Genomic DNA, 18,101 nt, shown 5'->3' with positions numbered 1-18,101 from the left:
AACAAAGGGAACCTTGTGGTTGGTGTCTACTAAAGCCTGCCTGATCAAGGGAAGCCTGTAAATTTTAATTGAGTTGGGTTTGTTCAGCCTGGAGAAGAGAAGGCTCTGGGGAGACCTTATTGTGGCCTTTCAGTACTTAAAGGGGGCTTATAAGAAAGGTAGGGGCAAACTTTTTAGCAGGGCCTGTTGCGATAGGACAAGGGAGAATGGTTTTAAACTAAAAGAGGGTAGATTTAGATTAGATAGTAGGAAGAAAATTTTACAATGAGGGTGGTGAAACACTGGCACGGGTTGTCCAGAGAGGTGGTAGATGCCCCATCCCTGAAAACATTCAAGGCCAGGTTTGACGGGGCTCTGAGCAACCTCATCTAGTTGAAGATGTCCCTGCTTTTTGCAGGGGGGTTGGACTAGATGACCTTTAAAGGTCCCTTCCAACCCAAACTGTTCTATGATTCTGTGATTCTGTGTCACAAGGCTCTGGGGGCTGGGGTGGAAGGGCATAAGAGGTATTCTTGATCACGCCAGTCAGGTAGGATCAGATGCAGAACAGCCCCTGGCTGTGCAGCTGATGTTGCAGGGGAGGCACTGGGTTTTATAGACCTTCTTGGAGGAATGAAAAATGCTGAGCAGAGAAGGGATCCACCTGACAAAGTAGGGCAAGAGCATGTTTGCCAACAGGTTCCATAACCTAGTTGGGAGGGAGGGTGACCTAGGCCTTGCTTTGGAACAAGTGACAAGTGAGTTCAGAGGTTATGATTAGGGACTTACAGAGGACTTACACTGCTCCAGCATCTACTGGAAGGGTAGCATGGTTTGATGCAAGTAGTCCAGGAGATTTCTGGAATGTGTCAAAAATAACTTATTGACACAAGTGTTCAATGATCCAACTAAGGGAGGCAGTCTGCTAAATCTGTTACTCACAAACAGGTTTATGACCAGTTTGGAACTGGTCAGTTCTTCAGTGAAGGTTGATGGCACCTTCAGGAGTATTAACCATGAAATGATGGAGTTTAAGAACTGGAGAGAAATGAAGATGAACTTTAGAATTACAACCTTGGACTTCAGGAGAGCAAATTTGGGCTTGTTCAGGGATCCGCTTGGCAGGATTCTATGGGACTGCTGCCCTGAAGGATAGAAGAGCCCAGGAGACCTTCTTGATCTTTGAGGATACAAGGATAGCAGAGGAAACCATGCCAAAAGCCTTGCAAAAGTCAATTTAAGCAACATCTACTGCTCTCCCCTCCTCCATGGAGCCAGGTGTGCTGCTCAGTGGGGCAGGAAACCTTGTTGCAAAGGATACAGAAAAGTCTGAGATAAATTAATGACTGCTTTGCCTCAGTTTTTCCACAGATTGACTAATGACCTGGGTATTGTTGCAGGGACATCTTCATGTTTCCTGCATTCTCCAACAAATTGCCTCAGGGCAGCAATGGCACTGGAGTGCAAGGGTTCATACATGGCTCTTGATAACCTTTAGTGCCTGTTGCCCATGCACCGTATGCCAGACTTTGTCATGGTGTGCTGTGACAGTTGTTCAGTCAGTATGAGTATGGTTCTGCAAGTGAAATAGAGGAGCCCTTGTTTAATTCAAATACTTAATCATTAAAATAATTTTTTTAACTAATAAAAAAATAATACTAAACAAACCGTGACTTCAACAACAACAGCAAATCACATAGCACACACTACGCACACATCTCATTCTTAGCACATTACTGTTACATGTTACCTACAGCTCATGCCACGGCCACACCAAGGAAGTTGTGTTCCCATGCATCCGTCCTGACTGCTGACTGGGCAAAAGGACACTCATGTTGGCTCAAATCACTGATAAGTTGGAGTCCTGCTGTCTGTGGTCAAATTCGGGGTACAGCACGTAGCTTACATCATCCTGGGTCTGGGGACAAGGATGGAGGCTACAGAACTTCTGCCCAATAGTTCAGCTTACTGGCAGCTCTGTCTCCAGGGTCTTTGGAGGCTCTTCCCCAGAGCTGGCTTTTCTGTGCTGTCTTTACATAGCCAGCATCCTGCACCAGACATTACACGGATTGCCTTGTCAGATGTTTCTTACATGACCTTAGATAACGTCATTCAATTGTTGCCCCTTTGATCTGCTGATGGTGGTTACTTCCTCAGGTAATTTGGGTGCTAGTCTCCAGGCAGAGTTGTTCGCTTGTTGCATTAGTTTTGGGTTACTACCATCACTAATCTCCAGGCTAACCTTGTTGACTTCCTGCTACCAATCACCCTCAGTTCCTCTTGATTACAGCTAATAGCTTTAAAGATTGCTACGCACACGCTTGTTTCTGGTGCAAGGGAGCACTGTGTGGATTTACAGACATAAGACAGAAGGCACAGTTAGCAAGTTTGCAGGTGAGGTTAGATAGGTTAAGAGAGGGCTGCTCTTCGGAGGGACCTCAACAGCCTGGAGAAATGAGCTGGCAGAAACCTTATGAAGCAAGGGCAGTCCAAAGCAGTCCAAAGAAAAGAATGGGATGGCAGGCATCTTACTGCTGTCTCAGCTACCTTCCAGGAGGTAGAAAGGGTGAACCCAGATTCTTTGTACAGGGACAAGGTAGCAGGCAATCAACAGAAGTTGCAGCAAGGGAAATTCTGACTAGGTATTTTCACCAAAAAAAACAAAAAAAGTACTATGAGGTTTCTCAAACATTGGAACAGGTTGCATCCCATCACCATCATTAGAGAGATTCAAAACTGATCAAGGCCATGACAAAGTTGGCCCTGCTTTGAAGTGGGGGGGGTTGGGGTGGACCAGAGCTCCCTTCCAACCTAAATTATTCAGTGATTCAAAGAGTCTTTATGACTAAGTTTCAGATCATTTTATCTGAAAAAGTATAATGGAAGCTCATAGGTTATGAATTCCTGATGTCCAGTCAGCAACCTCTGCATTTGAGGCTGCCATCTTTTGAGAGAGCTTGATCTTGTTCGTGAAAACCTGACAAGTTCCAGCTTGCGCTGCTGTAACTAAATAAACTGCCTTCTTACAGGGTTCACACCACTTTTAGCACTTTGGATTAATTATATCGCTATTATCCTAATGGAAGCAGCCAGAGTAGGTAATTGAAGACATCTTGAAATAAATTAGATAAATGGTAGCAGAAGCAGCTTTGTGCTTTAAAGCTCAGAGGAAAGCCATTTTTAAAATCCAACTGTAAAACTCCCCCAAATACAATGAAATTTGCTGTACATTTTTATTGACGAAACTATATTTTAGGAAGGGTTAGAAGGAAAAATCGTGAATCCTGTTGCAGCACAAAAAATATTCTTTATTTCTTAGAATTAGTCTGCCATATTCTTACTTGATTTTTGTTGAATTTAAGGAATCCATGCTAAATTATTTTTAACTGAGCATTTCATGTCTGAAGTGTTTACAGGAGAAATCATCAACTCTTGTCACTAAAAATCCATGCTGCAGAACTTCAGTTTTGTGTCACAGAGTTGGTGCCTTCGCACATTTTCTAGTACCAAAGTTCTTTTCAAAATGGAAATATTTTTTAATTTAATCAATTCTTATAATAATGTTTGTGGTTCCCATAGTTGGTAAAAAAATGAATAAATTATTTTTTGTTATTTCAAGAAGCATAGGTCTGCAGACCCTCATTTAATAAAAGTTGGAAATACACAGAAAGCCATATATCAGGTGTGCTTTAAAGTCATTAAATCACAACTGGATTGCAGGAGATGTAAGAGTTGCTGCCAATTTCAGTAGAATGCTTTTCTTAACCACCATTACTGTAGTTTAATTTTCAGTTTCTCCAGATAATGTATTCTTTTAGATCTTCTTAAATCCAAGATAGAGTGAAATATTAATTATATTCCTAGCTCTGTCCCTGTTTATTTTAACCACAACCAAAGAAAATATTTCACAGCTGGTAATTCAGCTAAATTCTGTGTAACTCTGAATATCAAGGTCAGTTCATGCCCTGCTTCTCTGATGTTCTCTCCTCTCTCTTTCTTTTTTGTGGACATCAGAAATAATGGCCTGAGATTTAGTATCGTGATGGCTTGTAGTACAGCGTCACAGATTCGCTGGGTTTTATTTTGCAGTTGCTGGCTTTAATAATTAAGCAGAATATTGTCTTGATGAGGTTTAAAGGCTTTAAAACCCTCATTTGTACCATATCCAGAAACATAACCAGCTTCTTAAGTATATTATTGCTGATAGAATTTATAGTTCTTTGTTATAATACTTTTGGCCCTTGAGACTAATTAATCAAGTCTGAAATGCATGTACTTAATTTTGGTGAACCAGAGTGACGTGAAATACATAATTAGCCACTTCGTTGAAGTGTGCATATTATGGTTCAGTGACTAATTTTCTGGTCAGTGAATCACAACCTTATGTCTCTTTTTCATATTTAAACACTTCAGATTATGATAGTTCTTGTATTTAAAGCCATTCTAGGCGTAAAGATCTAATTCATGCTTAGCATTTTAGTAAATGCCTCTGCTTTATGGTTTTCTAAGAGAGAAATATTTATTCATCTCTCTTTAATTGATAAATGTATAATTTATGGCTTATTTTAGTTACAAGTTAAACATAATTATATGCAGCATGGTATTCTTAAGGTCATGGAATGTAACATGGCAAAAGGTTTGAGTTAGTTTGTGAAAACTGTAATTGTTGGCAACATAGTATTCTATTTTACAAATTTACAATTCTTCATCTAGAACTGACATCAATTGTAGGTTGAATGCTTCTAAATATTTATTTTCAGACACTTTGGAAATACCTCACTTTAAAGCAGTAAATTGTAGGAAAATAAAACTTTCCTTGCTTATTTCTATTTTGGAAAACATTTGCTTTAAACTTTGTCATTGCTTTGAGGCTTTTATTCATGTATCATCTAACAGCCTCAGGTGTCATTGAGGAACTTCATTTTGACATGTGATTCAAGCCGTGAAAATCACATCACTATAAACTGTGAGTGGCTTTGTCATGAGAAGAAGAATTCCATTGATAAGCTTTTACATTTTTACATCCTACCTAAACTTGTTTGTCTGTATGAAGATATTACTACATTACAGTCTAATGTGTCAAAAGCACTCCTAAATAATCAGGAGTTACCAGACTTCAGATGCATTACATATTGTCTGTTCTAGGTTTTCAGTGTACAAAAATGATTGTATGAAGTATTTGGAGTCTCTTATTTTCCAAGGACGGTGAATTATCAGACAGAGAGCAGGGAGGAGTATGATACTTGCATCACTTTTTGTGGTTCCATAATTTACCACATCGGTGATCTCCCTCATGTGTTTACAAACGTGATGCTCTCTCTACTGTGTATAAATAATACACTCATGCATAATGTTGCTTAAAATGTTTGTTTAAAATAGAAGGGGTTTTTTTCCATATTTTCTTTTAATTTGTTTTTACATCAGAGGAGACAAATATTTAGCGAATATGAGTTAAATCCTTTTTTACTTCATGTAGTAATATCAAAAGTTCATTGTTCCTCCCAATTGAGACTGAAAACATGGCTGGTTTAGTCTTTGTAATACTTGGCTCCAAAATTAAAATGCAGAAGAAACAGGATCCGACTATGAGTCAGTATGCAGAACAGATGAAGTATAGGGGCCATGAAGAAACATTCTTTTTGTTTCAGCCCAAGGTCTTTATCATTACTGAGAACCAATGTCATATTTCATAATAGTAGGATATGAGTGCCAGACTGTGATCTGTTTTGATCAGGATTAAAATGCTGATGTTATTTCCCTGATTTTGTTGTAGTTTCTGCTGTATTTCTATAAATGTTTTTAAACTAAGACACTGTCTTGCAAATTATTTACAGAGCACCTTGTGTCATTATTTCAAAAGGAGTCACTCATTTTTCCCTTTTCTTACCCCTTTGGAAGTAATTACTGACTTGGATATTTTGGTGATGTTGAAATAATCTCCAAATTGTATTCATTTCTGTAGTGCCTGACTTCATAGAGTCTGAAAAATTGTTTGGCATAGGAAGCGGACTCAGGGTCATCCACTCATGAGAAGTTGGCTTACACATGGATGCCAAATCCCAAGTGACTTTAACGGTGATAGGCAGTACTAAGGAAAATTATTTTCTTACATGGGATACAGTGACAGGCAGTACTAATGAAAATAATTTTCCTACATGGGATATAATGCACGTTTCTACCTCTCATTCCAATAATAAATTAAATTCATAATTTGAGCCAAATGTTGTGGAAACAAATAATTTACCATATGCAGTATCTCAGTGTCACCTGATGGTGCTTTTCAGCTCTGTATAATACTTTTTTCACCTGTAATTACCCAATTGTCTTTCTAGACTGCTAAGAAAATATTCCTTCAGCTTGACATCTTTAAATTGTGCTTTTGTTAGTAGTTTGCAGTGTGTTGGTACTCTATAATGGGTGTTTGTCATTAATACTATAGATAGCAAAATATCTAATTACATTTATGCCACTGTGCTGAAAAAAAGTGTTAAAGTCCAAGCCAATTCTGAATTTTAGTTGCTGAAAGCAAGATTGGGAAGCAGTCTTGTAAGTCTCAACCAAGAAAGAGGCACTTCCCTTGTCTTTTATTAAACCAAAGAAATGTGCTCCCAGTGTTCAGCAATAGCTAACAGTGGAGAAAAGTGCTCCTTAGCAACAGAAGTTCATGATATAAAAGAAAGATTTAAATGTGGCTTAAAATTAGGGAAATAGTGTCTGCCATTTAAAAATGTGGAAATAGATTCACTGTTATAGACAGGAGGAAGGCAAATACAAAAGCTCAGAAATACCTTCTAAGTCAAGATGGGGAAAGAAATTGCTCTGGTGCATGTTCCTTTCACTACAAACTGTCAGAAGTGTGTCTGTGCTGTTACTCTGCAGCTGGTCTTTTGTAGGCTTCTGGGAAATACTTTGCTCTAAAGGAAATGGAAGTAATGATAATTTTTTTAAAAATTGCTCCACTCTAGGCCTGTGTCCATAAATTTCAAACTCAGAGGATCTTTTTTACTGAAATTTGGAGTGAAGGCTTTCGTGGTCACTTCTATTCTCCCCCTCCTGTAAATACTGCCATGGTCTAATCACTCATAGTCTTGCACACAGTGCCCTTCTGGCAAGTGTTATCCACAGAACACATTTAAAACAATCACAGCCATGTATCTTTGGAGAAAAAGGCTGGCCTCTATACAAGACACAGCTAAAAATCTAGAACTTTGGTAAAATAATAGGAGTAATATTTTTTCACTAATGTTTTGTATAGGTTTGTAATTGGACGAGAAAAACCAGGACAAGTGAGTGAGGTTGCGCAGCTGATTAGCCAAACTCTAGAACAAGAACGCCGCCAGAGAGAGCTGCTGGAGCAGCATTATGCACAGTATGACGCAGATGATGATGAGGTAACAGACTGTCTAGCATTTCACTGTTCAGTGTTTTTTAATATTCTGCTTTCTATTCTTAATTCCTTCTATTTAATTGTCATTCAGAGGTCAGCTTCTGGCCCTCTCCATTACCTCTGCTGCTGATTTTTACAGATTTTGATGATGAATCTTATTTGAAGAACAAAGTTACTGAAAAGCTTTTCAGCATGGATTTAAAATATTTGTTTTGTTCCAGAAGAGCAAATATCAAATTGGTCAATGCTTCTCTAATCATTGCTCTTCCTCTGAAGGCATATACTTTTCTGAAATAAGGGAATAAAGTTGGTTTGCTTGTCCACTGAAACATTAGTTTTTTGTGAAAACTGGTAAAAGTTGCCTTCTAACTTTTAGGGGCTTGAGGAAGTTTTAGACCTTTTTTTTTCCTGGAAGAATTGATGTTATTCTTAATTCAGAACATTAAGAAATTTTCTGAAAATTCCAGGTAAGACCCCTCCTTCCACACACTGCTTTTTGTTTTCTATGTGAACAGATATTCCACAGGACAGAGAATTAATCTACCTTGTCTGAAGCATGTATTGATGTTTGCAATTAATGCCTGATGTCCCAATACAAAGGTTTTGAAACTATCAACTTTATACAGTAAATTTTCCAAAATTTCTTTCCATTCTCTTAAAATTCCTGATATGCCTAAATATCAAGATACTTGGAAAGATTAATGAGAGCTTTTTCAGAGACTACTGTCTGTGTTACTCCCTAAATTAGTTGCTGGGTTAAGGTAAAAGGCAGTTGTTGTAACAAACCGCTTCCACATAGTCCAGGCATACCACCTTCATTTCACATTATCTTGAATAATGTTATTTGAAATGCCAGGCTCCATGTATTAGTGTTTTTTCATCCTGGGCCAGATTTTTTATTTTATTTGTGGAAGGAGGCAATAGTGGAAGGAGGCGGTAGAGAAGGGGAGATAGAGAATTCATGCTATGCATTTATTTCAGTTTAGTTTTCCTTTAGGTAGTGAGACAAGGCTTCTAAATAGTGAAATAAAGAAAAAAAAATACTCTTGAGATAAAATCAGGATACACTCGGATTTTGAAACACACTCTTAAGCTAGCAATAGGTCAGAACAATCAGAAGTGTCCCAGAAGACTAAGTAAAAATCCTATCTAGACCCAGTGATGCTTTCACTTACTTCAATTTCCACTATATTAAAAATAAAAATACTTTAATATGTTTTAGAATGAATCCTGTCATAGGTGTGTATTTAACTCCTATAAATAAAAGTTGTACTCATCTGTATTGGGGATGCATTATGTGTGTGTGCCTGTGCGAGACCATGAAGGCTAGAAAATCCATATCCTCTCTTTTCCCTCCTCAAACTATAGAAACATGCAAGTCTTGTATCTTCTGTTTAGTCTAGAATTAAAATTCAAGATCTTGACTAATTTCTTGAAGGAACTGTATCATCTCCTCAAAAACAAAAAAGAGACAACTCCCTCTAGCCTTTGGAGCAAGAGACTTCTCACAACTCATTGCAGTGTGCTGTAGATGTCAGGATTTGAAGACCTGTGATACATTTTATGGTAAACATAGTCTGATAGCTTTCATATTGGCAGGAGAGGTGTGTCCTAAATGCCTGATGTTCAAAACCTTCTCACTGTGTACTCACACATAGAGGGATGTGCGGCTGAAAGCAGACCTATGTGAATAATTGATGCATTACACCTTTTACCTAGAAGATGAATCCACCTGCAAAAAATCTCAAAGATTTGTGTTGCTTACCTTCATGCACCACACAGATGTCATAACTCGTGATCTGGCAATAAAGAAAATGTTAAAACCATATAGATCAATACTGATCCTGAGTAGTACCTCAGCCTCCAGTAGGGATTGTTCCTGTGCTGATGCTGACAGTGACGCTTTCGTACTGATGAGCATGCAAGTGTTTCTCAGCACAATAGTGAAAGAGGACAGGGATGAGTAGCTATCAGATACTTTTTGTGATGTGAGGAAAGGAGGAAGAAGACAGGAAAAGACATCTACCAGGGGGCATCCAGAGTATCATCAAAGATCTCTTTGGGAAGGAGGAGGAATTGGGCTTCAGAACAAATACAGTACTTCAGTTCTCAAAAACTACATTGGGATGATTGGAGATCATAGCCATTTCCTACTTGATGCGATATATATATTTGGGAGGGGGGTGGTAAACCTTATTCTCAGAATAGACGGCTGGGGTGTAGTTACTAAAGTATGCAGTGAGGAATGTTGCCTTTCATAATTAACAGACTTAGAAGTAGATTTTATTGGGAACCTGCAGCAATCCTGAATATATTTTTTTTTTTTTTTGGTGACCTGACTATGCTGTCCAAGTAAACTCACATAACTTGCACCATTTCCAGGCAGTTGACACAATGGAAGCTGTGATGTAATGCACATTAGACACAGTTCAAAGACATTTTTGGTCAACACAAGCACTTCTTCTCCATTTACTGTCCAATACGAGCATTACTACTTTGAGCTCACCTTGCTTTGTGAGGGTAAATGTGGCTGGGTTTATGTCACTATATGCCAGACACCACTGCCAGCCCTGCATTCTTTGGCTCTGGTAAGCAAGGCATCTTTTGGGCAAGAAAATCTCAGTTTACACTGTCTGAATGAATATCCACAAATGCACAAAAACCCCAACCCCTTTGAGTCCATTTCCTCAAAGTGATACTGATTCTGACTGCATGAAGTTCAGAAATATTTGAATTGCCAGTGTAAGGAGTTTTGTGCTGAGGTGGCACAGGCTTATACAGGAGTTGCTCAGTCTCAGAGCTATCAAACTGTCCTATTCATTTTCATACAGGTCTTAAAATATGGATTTCCAGCTACAATGCTGCATAAGTAAACAAGATGATCTTTACTCAACCCACCATTGAGGCTGTCAAATTCTGAGCCTCAGAGACATACCACAAAGACAGCAATAACATATCAGCTTTCCGGAGCAGGAAATCAGTGATCTGTGTTTGAGTCCTGGAGTCACTGCACATGACTGTGTTTGGTAGAGCTGGTCAAATCACAGGAAGAGAACATGTGCCAGGCATGTGCAGGTCCTGGTGTTTTATCTTTCTGTGCCACCAGCTGGCTGGATTTCCTCTGTTTTGAAACTTAGGACAGTCTTCATCATAGCCCAAGCAGCATCTAGCTATTTTAGAAGGATCTGAGTTCTTTAAAGTAGCAGCGTTATTGAGACAATTTTGACTTCTGCCAGCCAGTGAGCACTGGCTGTGAGTCAGGTGGTAAATTAGACAATTGTTAGCCTGCTGTAACTTCTCATTCCATTGCCTTGCAGGAATGTTACATGACAGTTATTTGTTGGGGAAGATTCACACTAGTACACATAGTGTTTCCAAAAGATACATCATTTACTACACAAGTAATCCTGAAAGAAACATCATTTACTATATAAATGCCCTGCATCCCTGCACTTCAGAATCTGCTGTTATCATGGGCTGCAGGTGGTCACAGAGTTGCAGGATGCTTTCAGGCACTCTTTCATTTAAGCCTCTGCATGGAAACACAAAAACCTTGTGCAGAACTGACGAGCAGTAAAAGAAAAAGGATGCCCACAATGGGGTCCATGCAAAGACAAGCAGGATAAACGTGCAACAGCTCACAATATGTTGTTAAGCTCCCGTGAGCCAAGCAGATAGGCAGTGTTGGCATGTCCCGATGGGCCTGTGCTAACTACAATAAAGCTGGGAGAGTACGTTGTTCAGGTGCTGCCTGTAGATAGCCTGCTGCAGAGTTTACTCATCACCAGTTCCTCTAGCTTCCTAAAATCTGACATCCTTTTAATTTGTTGCATCCTGTCAGAAAACAAAACAAGGCTTTGAAGTAGGCGGTCTTTGTATTTCCTTCTTAGTGTGTTAAGTATGACCTGAGTCTGTATCCTTGACTGAAACCTTTTGACTTCCCTGTGTTAATACAGTGTTCTGTGCACATTTTAGTCAAATTCTGCCATTTCGTGGAATTTTGATTTGAACATGGTATTATCTTCTTCGTATTCTACAGTGAAAGGCGAAAGTCACGTAAAGCACATGACCTGTTCCCCTGAAGGCTGCATATGGTGATGCAGGATGTGAAATTAATAACATATTGCAGAATTCTATTTCCTCTGTGGCTGTGGACAAATAGTTTTATGCAAGTGATATTTAAATGTATTTTAATATCACTAATAGTCATTTGAATATTTTTTTATTTTTAATTCTCATTTATCAGGACATTCTGAGAGCACAGCAACATTAGAACCATTGAAGAAAATCTTGACACACACGAAAAGAAAAATGTTGCAGTGTGCTTGAGTGTCTAACATGCAAAGAATACATTCGTTAAACAAGATCTTTCAGAGAGTACGTTTTTTCCAACATCATTAATATGAAGCACTCCTGTAAAAGAGATGATTGATACTGTACCATTATATTTTTTTTGCTTTTAAGTATAAGCCATCCAAAAAATCAAATGAGAAGGTGGGCTTGAGTTATTTTTATAGTTCTTCACAAAGTGTTCCCTGATTGTGGGAGAGTTTCAGCAGAAACAAAAGATTTAGCTTGATGCAGCCCATGTTATGGTGATTTGGGTAAGGGCTGTCTGCATTATCCTGGCTGGTGCTGCTGCTCCTTCTTTCTGCTTGGGAGTGTTAGGCCTATTTCAAGAATGTACAAGGCAGTTAAACAATGTGAGTAACATATTTTCCCTTTTAAAGTGGGAAATTGAGGTTCATGTTTAGAAAGATAATTTCATGCTATTAGCTGTGATAGCATATAGCAAAATTGAATGGCTAATAGCAGCAGCTATTGCTGTGGATGGGATAAGCTTAAGCCCTATGTGCTACTGAAATGAGAAATAGGTCTTTTGCATGGATGAAGTTTGCTCACCAATACAGACTGAAGAGTCCAAGATTTTCGTTCAAGAGCATGTAAGTTTTCATTGACTATAGAGTAAATAAATATTATTGTTCTTGTCAGCTAAGAAAACAAAATGTATGGCAAGAAACCTCAGGCAGCTACAACAACTGTTACCTTACAAGGCTTTGTTATTTTGAAGTAAAATAACTTTTGTCTGTGCCTTGCTGCTTCCTGTAAAACACTGAATTTCCCATTCTAGCTTACTGGTGCAGGATCTGAACAACCTTCTGGTAGTTTCATGTGAAACAGAAGTCAGCAGAGATAATTTTTTTCAGGGAAAGTATGTTTCATGTAGTTTATGACATATATTTCCTTAAAGCACACATCCGTTCTTTTGAACCTGTAATTTGTGTTTCATGTGATCATAAGATCGGATCCCTTTCTTTTGAAGACGAAAGCAAAAGTCCCATATATGTCTGTGGTCTGTAATGTTTGTGTCATCCTGCTGTCTTGTTTAGCTGAGCAAGCTGCAGTGCTTTGCTTTGATGACTACTTTTTGCATTAATTGAAGCAAAAATTACTGTGCCCATCCACACTCATTATGTACAAATTGAAGCAAGATTTTCCATTTTTGTTTATTTTAAACTTCCTGATGTCCCTCTTCAAACACTCTGGCTCCTGAGGCCAGTAGAATATTGCCTGCTCTTGAATTTTTCCCTAGTATAACTTAGTCCTTCATATGTGTTCGTTTTTCTTTTTGTATGAAGTACTTCTTTTTAGTTTAAGTCTTTGGAGGAATCAGTTTTAACTAAACTCATCCATTTTGTTCTTTTACCAAAATTGGTATATATAATTAGGATTTTGCATTAAATTAATGTATTCCTTTAAAATGCACATATAGCTCAGCCAGATCTGTTATTTTACATAAAGTGGACATGAGTTTGCTAGTTAATGATCCTGTTTCTGCCTCCTCTTTGCATGCTTCAGAGATTTCCTTGCCACTGCTGATGGACCTGCTAGGATGTTTTTTTCATGTAGAAATGACAGTTGTGTACCACCTTATAGATTTTTCAGGGATAATGACTGCAAAATTGACAGTACATGGATTGTGTTAGTATTTTGTCCCCACAATAATTCATTTCATTGAAATCTTGCTGGGATTTTAGAGTTAGTTGTTCCACTTATCACCGCCCTGATGGTGTGTGAAGGTGGTGTTACATCCTCCTGGAAAAAGCCAGGAGAGTTAGCAGCCTAATTTTCTGTTTAGACAGTAACTGCACATAGCCGTGGGGAATAAAACAGAAGCCGAAGTTACTACAGGTGTAGCGTGACAGAAGATTTTGTGTGAGATCTAGACATACAGAATGATAAATTTAATTTCAGGTGTTGTTCTGTTTAGCTGTAATGCTAACATGCCTGAAAACTCCAGTGAGATGGATTGTGTGTTCTTTGCTTCTGTTTTAAATAAGGAAAAAAGAAGCAAAACCAGCTGTTAACTTCTTTTGTTGAGGACTGCTGAGATTCTTACTCTTAGTACATATAAAGTATGTAAAATAAATGGTTACTGTTTATTTCATTGGAGAATATGTAACTATTTATAGAGACAGAGAGAGCTCTCCTAAGAAGTGGCTCACATTAACATTGACATTTAAAGTATGGATGGGATGGGTTGTGCATGTTGGTGACTTACATTCTTTTTGATAGTTTTAACATCAGAAGATTTTACCAAATCATTCTGTGCTTTCTGTGTGTTTTGGCTTGCTTTGTTTCTTAAAACTTTAGTGGTTTTAAAAAAGGAGAATATAGATTTTTCATGATCTTTAAAGGTCCCTTCCAATCCAAACTGTTCTATGATTGTGAGCTATTTATCCAAGAAATGGTGATGTTTTATTGCAAATAGATCACCCTGTTGTTGGACGCATACGTACATCTTTTCTGGTCTCTGTGTACTTGTGCACCTAGACTTAATGTGCTTCCATGCACTGCTTTTTAATTGAGATTTACATAAGCCTAAACAACAGCTGGGAAACTAAATTAAGGTAGGAGGCTGAGATTCGAACTGTTGTTTGGACATCTGAGTTGTTACCTTTTGTTTTAAAAAAGTTCTTTTGACAAAAAATGACACTAATAGATAATCCTAGCACTACTGGGAATATAGTTCTGTGCCTTCATTTCAGGAACTGAAAGCTCATGAACAAAAACTTGAGTAGTTCCGTCAAAATTTTGGTGTTATTACTGTATAAATATGAGAAGGACTGCACCCCTTCCTCCGCCCTTCCTTTTCCATGTATTTATTGAGTCTCAAGCTTTATAAATCCAGATGTGGCCCCAAGGGAAGTTGTTTGCTTTATAATATGTTTGCATAGTTACTTGGATAGCCAGCAGGTTATTTGTGATCCATACACGATGTACTCCGGCTTCCAGAGAGAGCCTTGCTGAAGTGAAGTGCGTGGGGAGAGATGAGCACAGGTGTATGTGCAAAAGATTGTCTAGGCAATTTGGGGTTTAATATTGCAAGCTTTTTCTTTTCAATATTATTGTTTATTTTGTTTAATCTTGAGATACTGATTGTAGCTTATGATTTTTTAAAACTCTGTTTTGTCAGCAAATTGTTCACATCTCATGGTTTACAAGCCCAAGAAACACACACATTTTCTGTTTAAAACTAGCTAGAAGCAGCTCCTTATTCAGGGTGAAAATTCAATAAACTCGGACTTCAGTCTCTGAACTTGCCCATGACACTCACTCAGTTTCTTTTTCCTGCTGTTATCTTTCCGTGTGGGTGTGACTTTTCTGTTGTTAATTTGTTTATAAGGAAAAAACCAATGGATTTTCAAATTCAACATGGATTATCACTGGAGAATTACTTCCTCCAGATGGCTTACAAAAGACTAATCAAGATCCCGTTGGTCCTATTCTGCTTTTATTTCTCTTTGGAAAAGATTCCTTGTTAAATCTGAGATAAATTTGGAGAGATCTTCCTATGGAAAAGAGGCTTTGGCTAGAAAAGGATGAAAACCATTGAAATATAGAGCCAGTAATGCTTAAGCACTAAATTCTTAGTGCTTAAGACACTGTTTTCTCCTCTCAATGTTATGAAATACTAAAGTGGAGGTGTATTTTATCTGTTAGAATTCATAAGTACTGGGATTATAGCTAAAGAAGAAGGTAAACTTTTTTGTATGCAGTATGCTGGGTTTGCACAGTAGCTTAATTACTCTTTGAACAGTCTCTGCCTAATAAGAGGGTAACAGGAATTTCTTAAATGCTATAAAATCAAGACAGGGGAATATGCTACAGATGAAGAAGATGAAGACATGGGACCTGTCCTTCCAGGAGGTGACATGGCTATTGAGGTGTTTGATCTTCCTGAAAATGATGACATGTTCTCCCCCAGTGATGTGGACACCAGCAAGCTTGCTCATAAATTCAAAGAGGTAAGTTATAGATCAGAAAATATTCCTGAAATACCTCACTGGAATTAGATTTCTAGTTATCTCATTGCTCAGTGCTTGTTTTTTCTCTTGAAAAGTATAGCTGATTTCTAGCTGTTTGTATACTTGGTACTTTTGAATGGCTCAAAAAGTTCTGCTTAAAAGTGGAACTGTTCTTTGGTTTTAGCATCAGCTTTCAGATGACTGTTCCATCGATGGAGGGTAATTTATAATTTAAGTTTTCAGCACAGAAGTTATTCTGCCTCAGCACTTAGTTTGCATTTTTTGACCAGGAAGACAGAGTGCAAGTTAATTCATTACTAGCAGATTGCTGCTTTTTTTTTTTTTTTTTTTTTTTTTTTTTTTTTTTTTTTGTTGTTGTTGTAAAATTCCAATCAAAAGTGATCAGGAAAACCAAACAGCAAATGCTGAATTTCAGTGAAAAGGGACATGTGGAGCTCATCCTATACCATTACGCAGCGACTCATCAATGTACAGCAGTGTCATATGTTTGGCCATGTGTTTAGAAAGATGCTGTATTGGGGAAACAGGCCTATTTCAAGCTGGTGTTTTCCCAGACTCTGTGGTTACAGAGTTTGTATAGCATCTGTTGGTACTAACTGGGGCTTGAATCAGTGGTGTTCATTGCGGTCCTTGAATTCATATAACTTAACATACCAAAGTACTGAGAAACATCTCTTCTGTATTTTAGGCTGTGGTTTTGATGTGGTTTATTTCTGAGCTTTTCTGAATTCTGATGCAAATAAAGACATGAAACAATTGGATTTGTCTAAGCCCACAGTAATGGGCTGAGTGATGACAATAAAGAACATTTCTCTTTTTAAAGACAGGAAGATGGAAGGGGTGAAAGTAGCCAGAACCTCATAGGAGATTTGAGCAACAGAAGCTGGGCCCAGAAAGGAGTTTTAAAATACAGAGGCTCACTTCTTATCCTTCTTCCCCTCTCCTCTCCCCTTCCTCTTCTTAAACCAGATATTTTATCTCCTATAAATATATGTTGTTACTACTCTCTAGTGAGAGTAATGTATGGAAAGGAGTAAGCCAATGAGCAACCAGTCTTTCCCTTTTCTGCTGATACCCTTTTCAGCCTTTGGATACCTACTGTTATTCATTGTTGTTTCCTGAAATTTTTTTACCTTAGTTAAATGATAATTTTCTCACTCCATATTTCAAGTTCCAGGCTCTCATGCAAATTAGCCGAACAGTTTATTTCATGTTCTCATACTTTGCATCATACATAGTGATACTTTTGCAAAGTGGTGGGAAGATGCTACCATGCTGTTTGTGCCAGTGTACCAAGGCTATGCAAACCACAGATGCAGTGATGGGCAAGACACTCACCTTTGAATAAAATCCCTGTAAAACTGTGCTTGAATATAGTTGCTATCAACTTGGGCTACTGCCATACTTGGGCGTGTCCAAACTGATTTGAAGCTATTTGCAAACCTGTCTGATGTAATGGCCTCAAAACGCTGGTGTGGAGATCAGGTGAAGGGACTTTGGGATCCTCCAGTTTAAGTGCAGATGGGAGTGTGAGAAGAAAACATTAAATGCTCCTGCATAAGAGTGGACTCTTTTTCACTAACCCACGCAGTTACCGCTGTTACGAGCATGCCACTTTTGTTTCACTGATTGTATTTAACAATACACAGCTGCATTTTGTTGGCTGCTACAGAGTGAGTACATGTATTTTTCTTGGTATTTGCCCTGAATTCTTTCAACACTAGAGGACTTGTTCACGATCACGCTGCACAAGCCCACACAGTGTTATCTGGAATTGTATTTAAAGAATAACTGTTCTTTCTTGTTCTTACTCCAGAGATTAATGAAAGTATTAAACAAGTGGGTTGGACATAATCTTTAAGCATAATAGTTTGACCTAATTAGTTTAATTCAGTCTTTGCAATGAAAAATGTGCTCACATAATTTGAGAGCGCTCTTACTTCAAATGCCTTGCTTTTGGAATTAAAGTCAGAAGAGAAATGGGCATTCCTGGGCGAATCACTGTACTTCTGCAAGTCTTGTTTTCCTGGCTGTAAAACAGGAAAAAATGGGACTGATTTTCCTTAACTGCTTTGAAAGAAAGAGCTAGAAGCTTTATTTTAGCTGTGATGATTGAAGAGAGACAAGATCTGTAGGAAGGAGGGACATCTTATGTAAGAATTAGGTATTATATTTCATGTCTTAATGAAATATATGAAAATGGATTATTATTATTATTATATGCAAAAAATATATCATGATTATATAAAAATTGTCATGCAGATTATTAGAGTCCATTGGGTACTTTCTTTCCAAATGTGCTGTGGATATTTTAACATTTGCTAGCTCTTCATCCCATTCTACCTTTTGCAGTCTTAGATGAATTACATTCATTTTCTCTATAGATCTTATTTTTTATAAAATGT

General features: G+C 38.0%; 1 protein-coding gene across 6 annotated transcripts in view; it reads left to right on the top strand.

The window, feature by feature from the left end:
- The window catches only part of PPP1R9A (protein phosphatase 1 regulatory subunit 9A), a 149,986-nt gene that overhangs the window by 95,040 nt on the left and 36,845 nt on the right, over nt 1-18,101 (top strand). For all 6 annotated transcript variants that reach the window (XM_030007528.1, XM_030007530.2, XM_030007526.2 and 3 more), the window contains exons 6-7: nt 7,235-7,370; nt 15,520-15,675. In XM_030007528.1, coding sequence (XP_029863388.1) covers nt 7,235-7,370; nt 15,520-15,675 — 292 coding nt within the window. The remainder of the gene's footprint in view (nt 1-7,234; nt 7,371-15,519; nt 15,676-18,101) is intronic.

The sequence above is a fragment of the Aquila chrysaetos genome, chromosome 3, assembly GCF_900496995.4.
Source record: "Aquila chrysaetos chrysaetos chromosome 3, bAquChr1.4, whole genome shotgun sequence".
In the NCBI taxonomy this organism is placed as follows: domain Eukaryota; kingdom Metazoa; phylum Chordata; class Aves; order Accipitriformes; family Accipitridae; genus Aquila; species Aquila chrysaetos.
The sequence above is the reverse complement of the archived record's forward strand: the minus strand, read 5'-3'. Positions and strand labels throughout refer to the sequence as shown.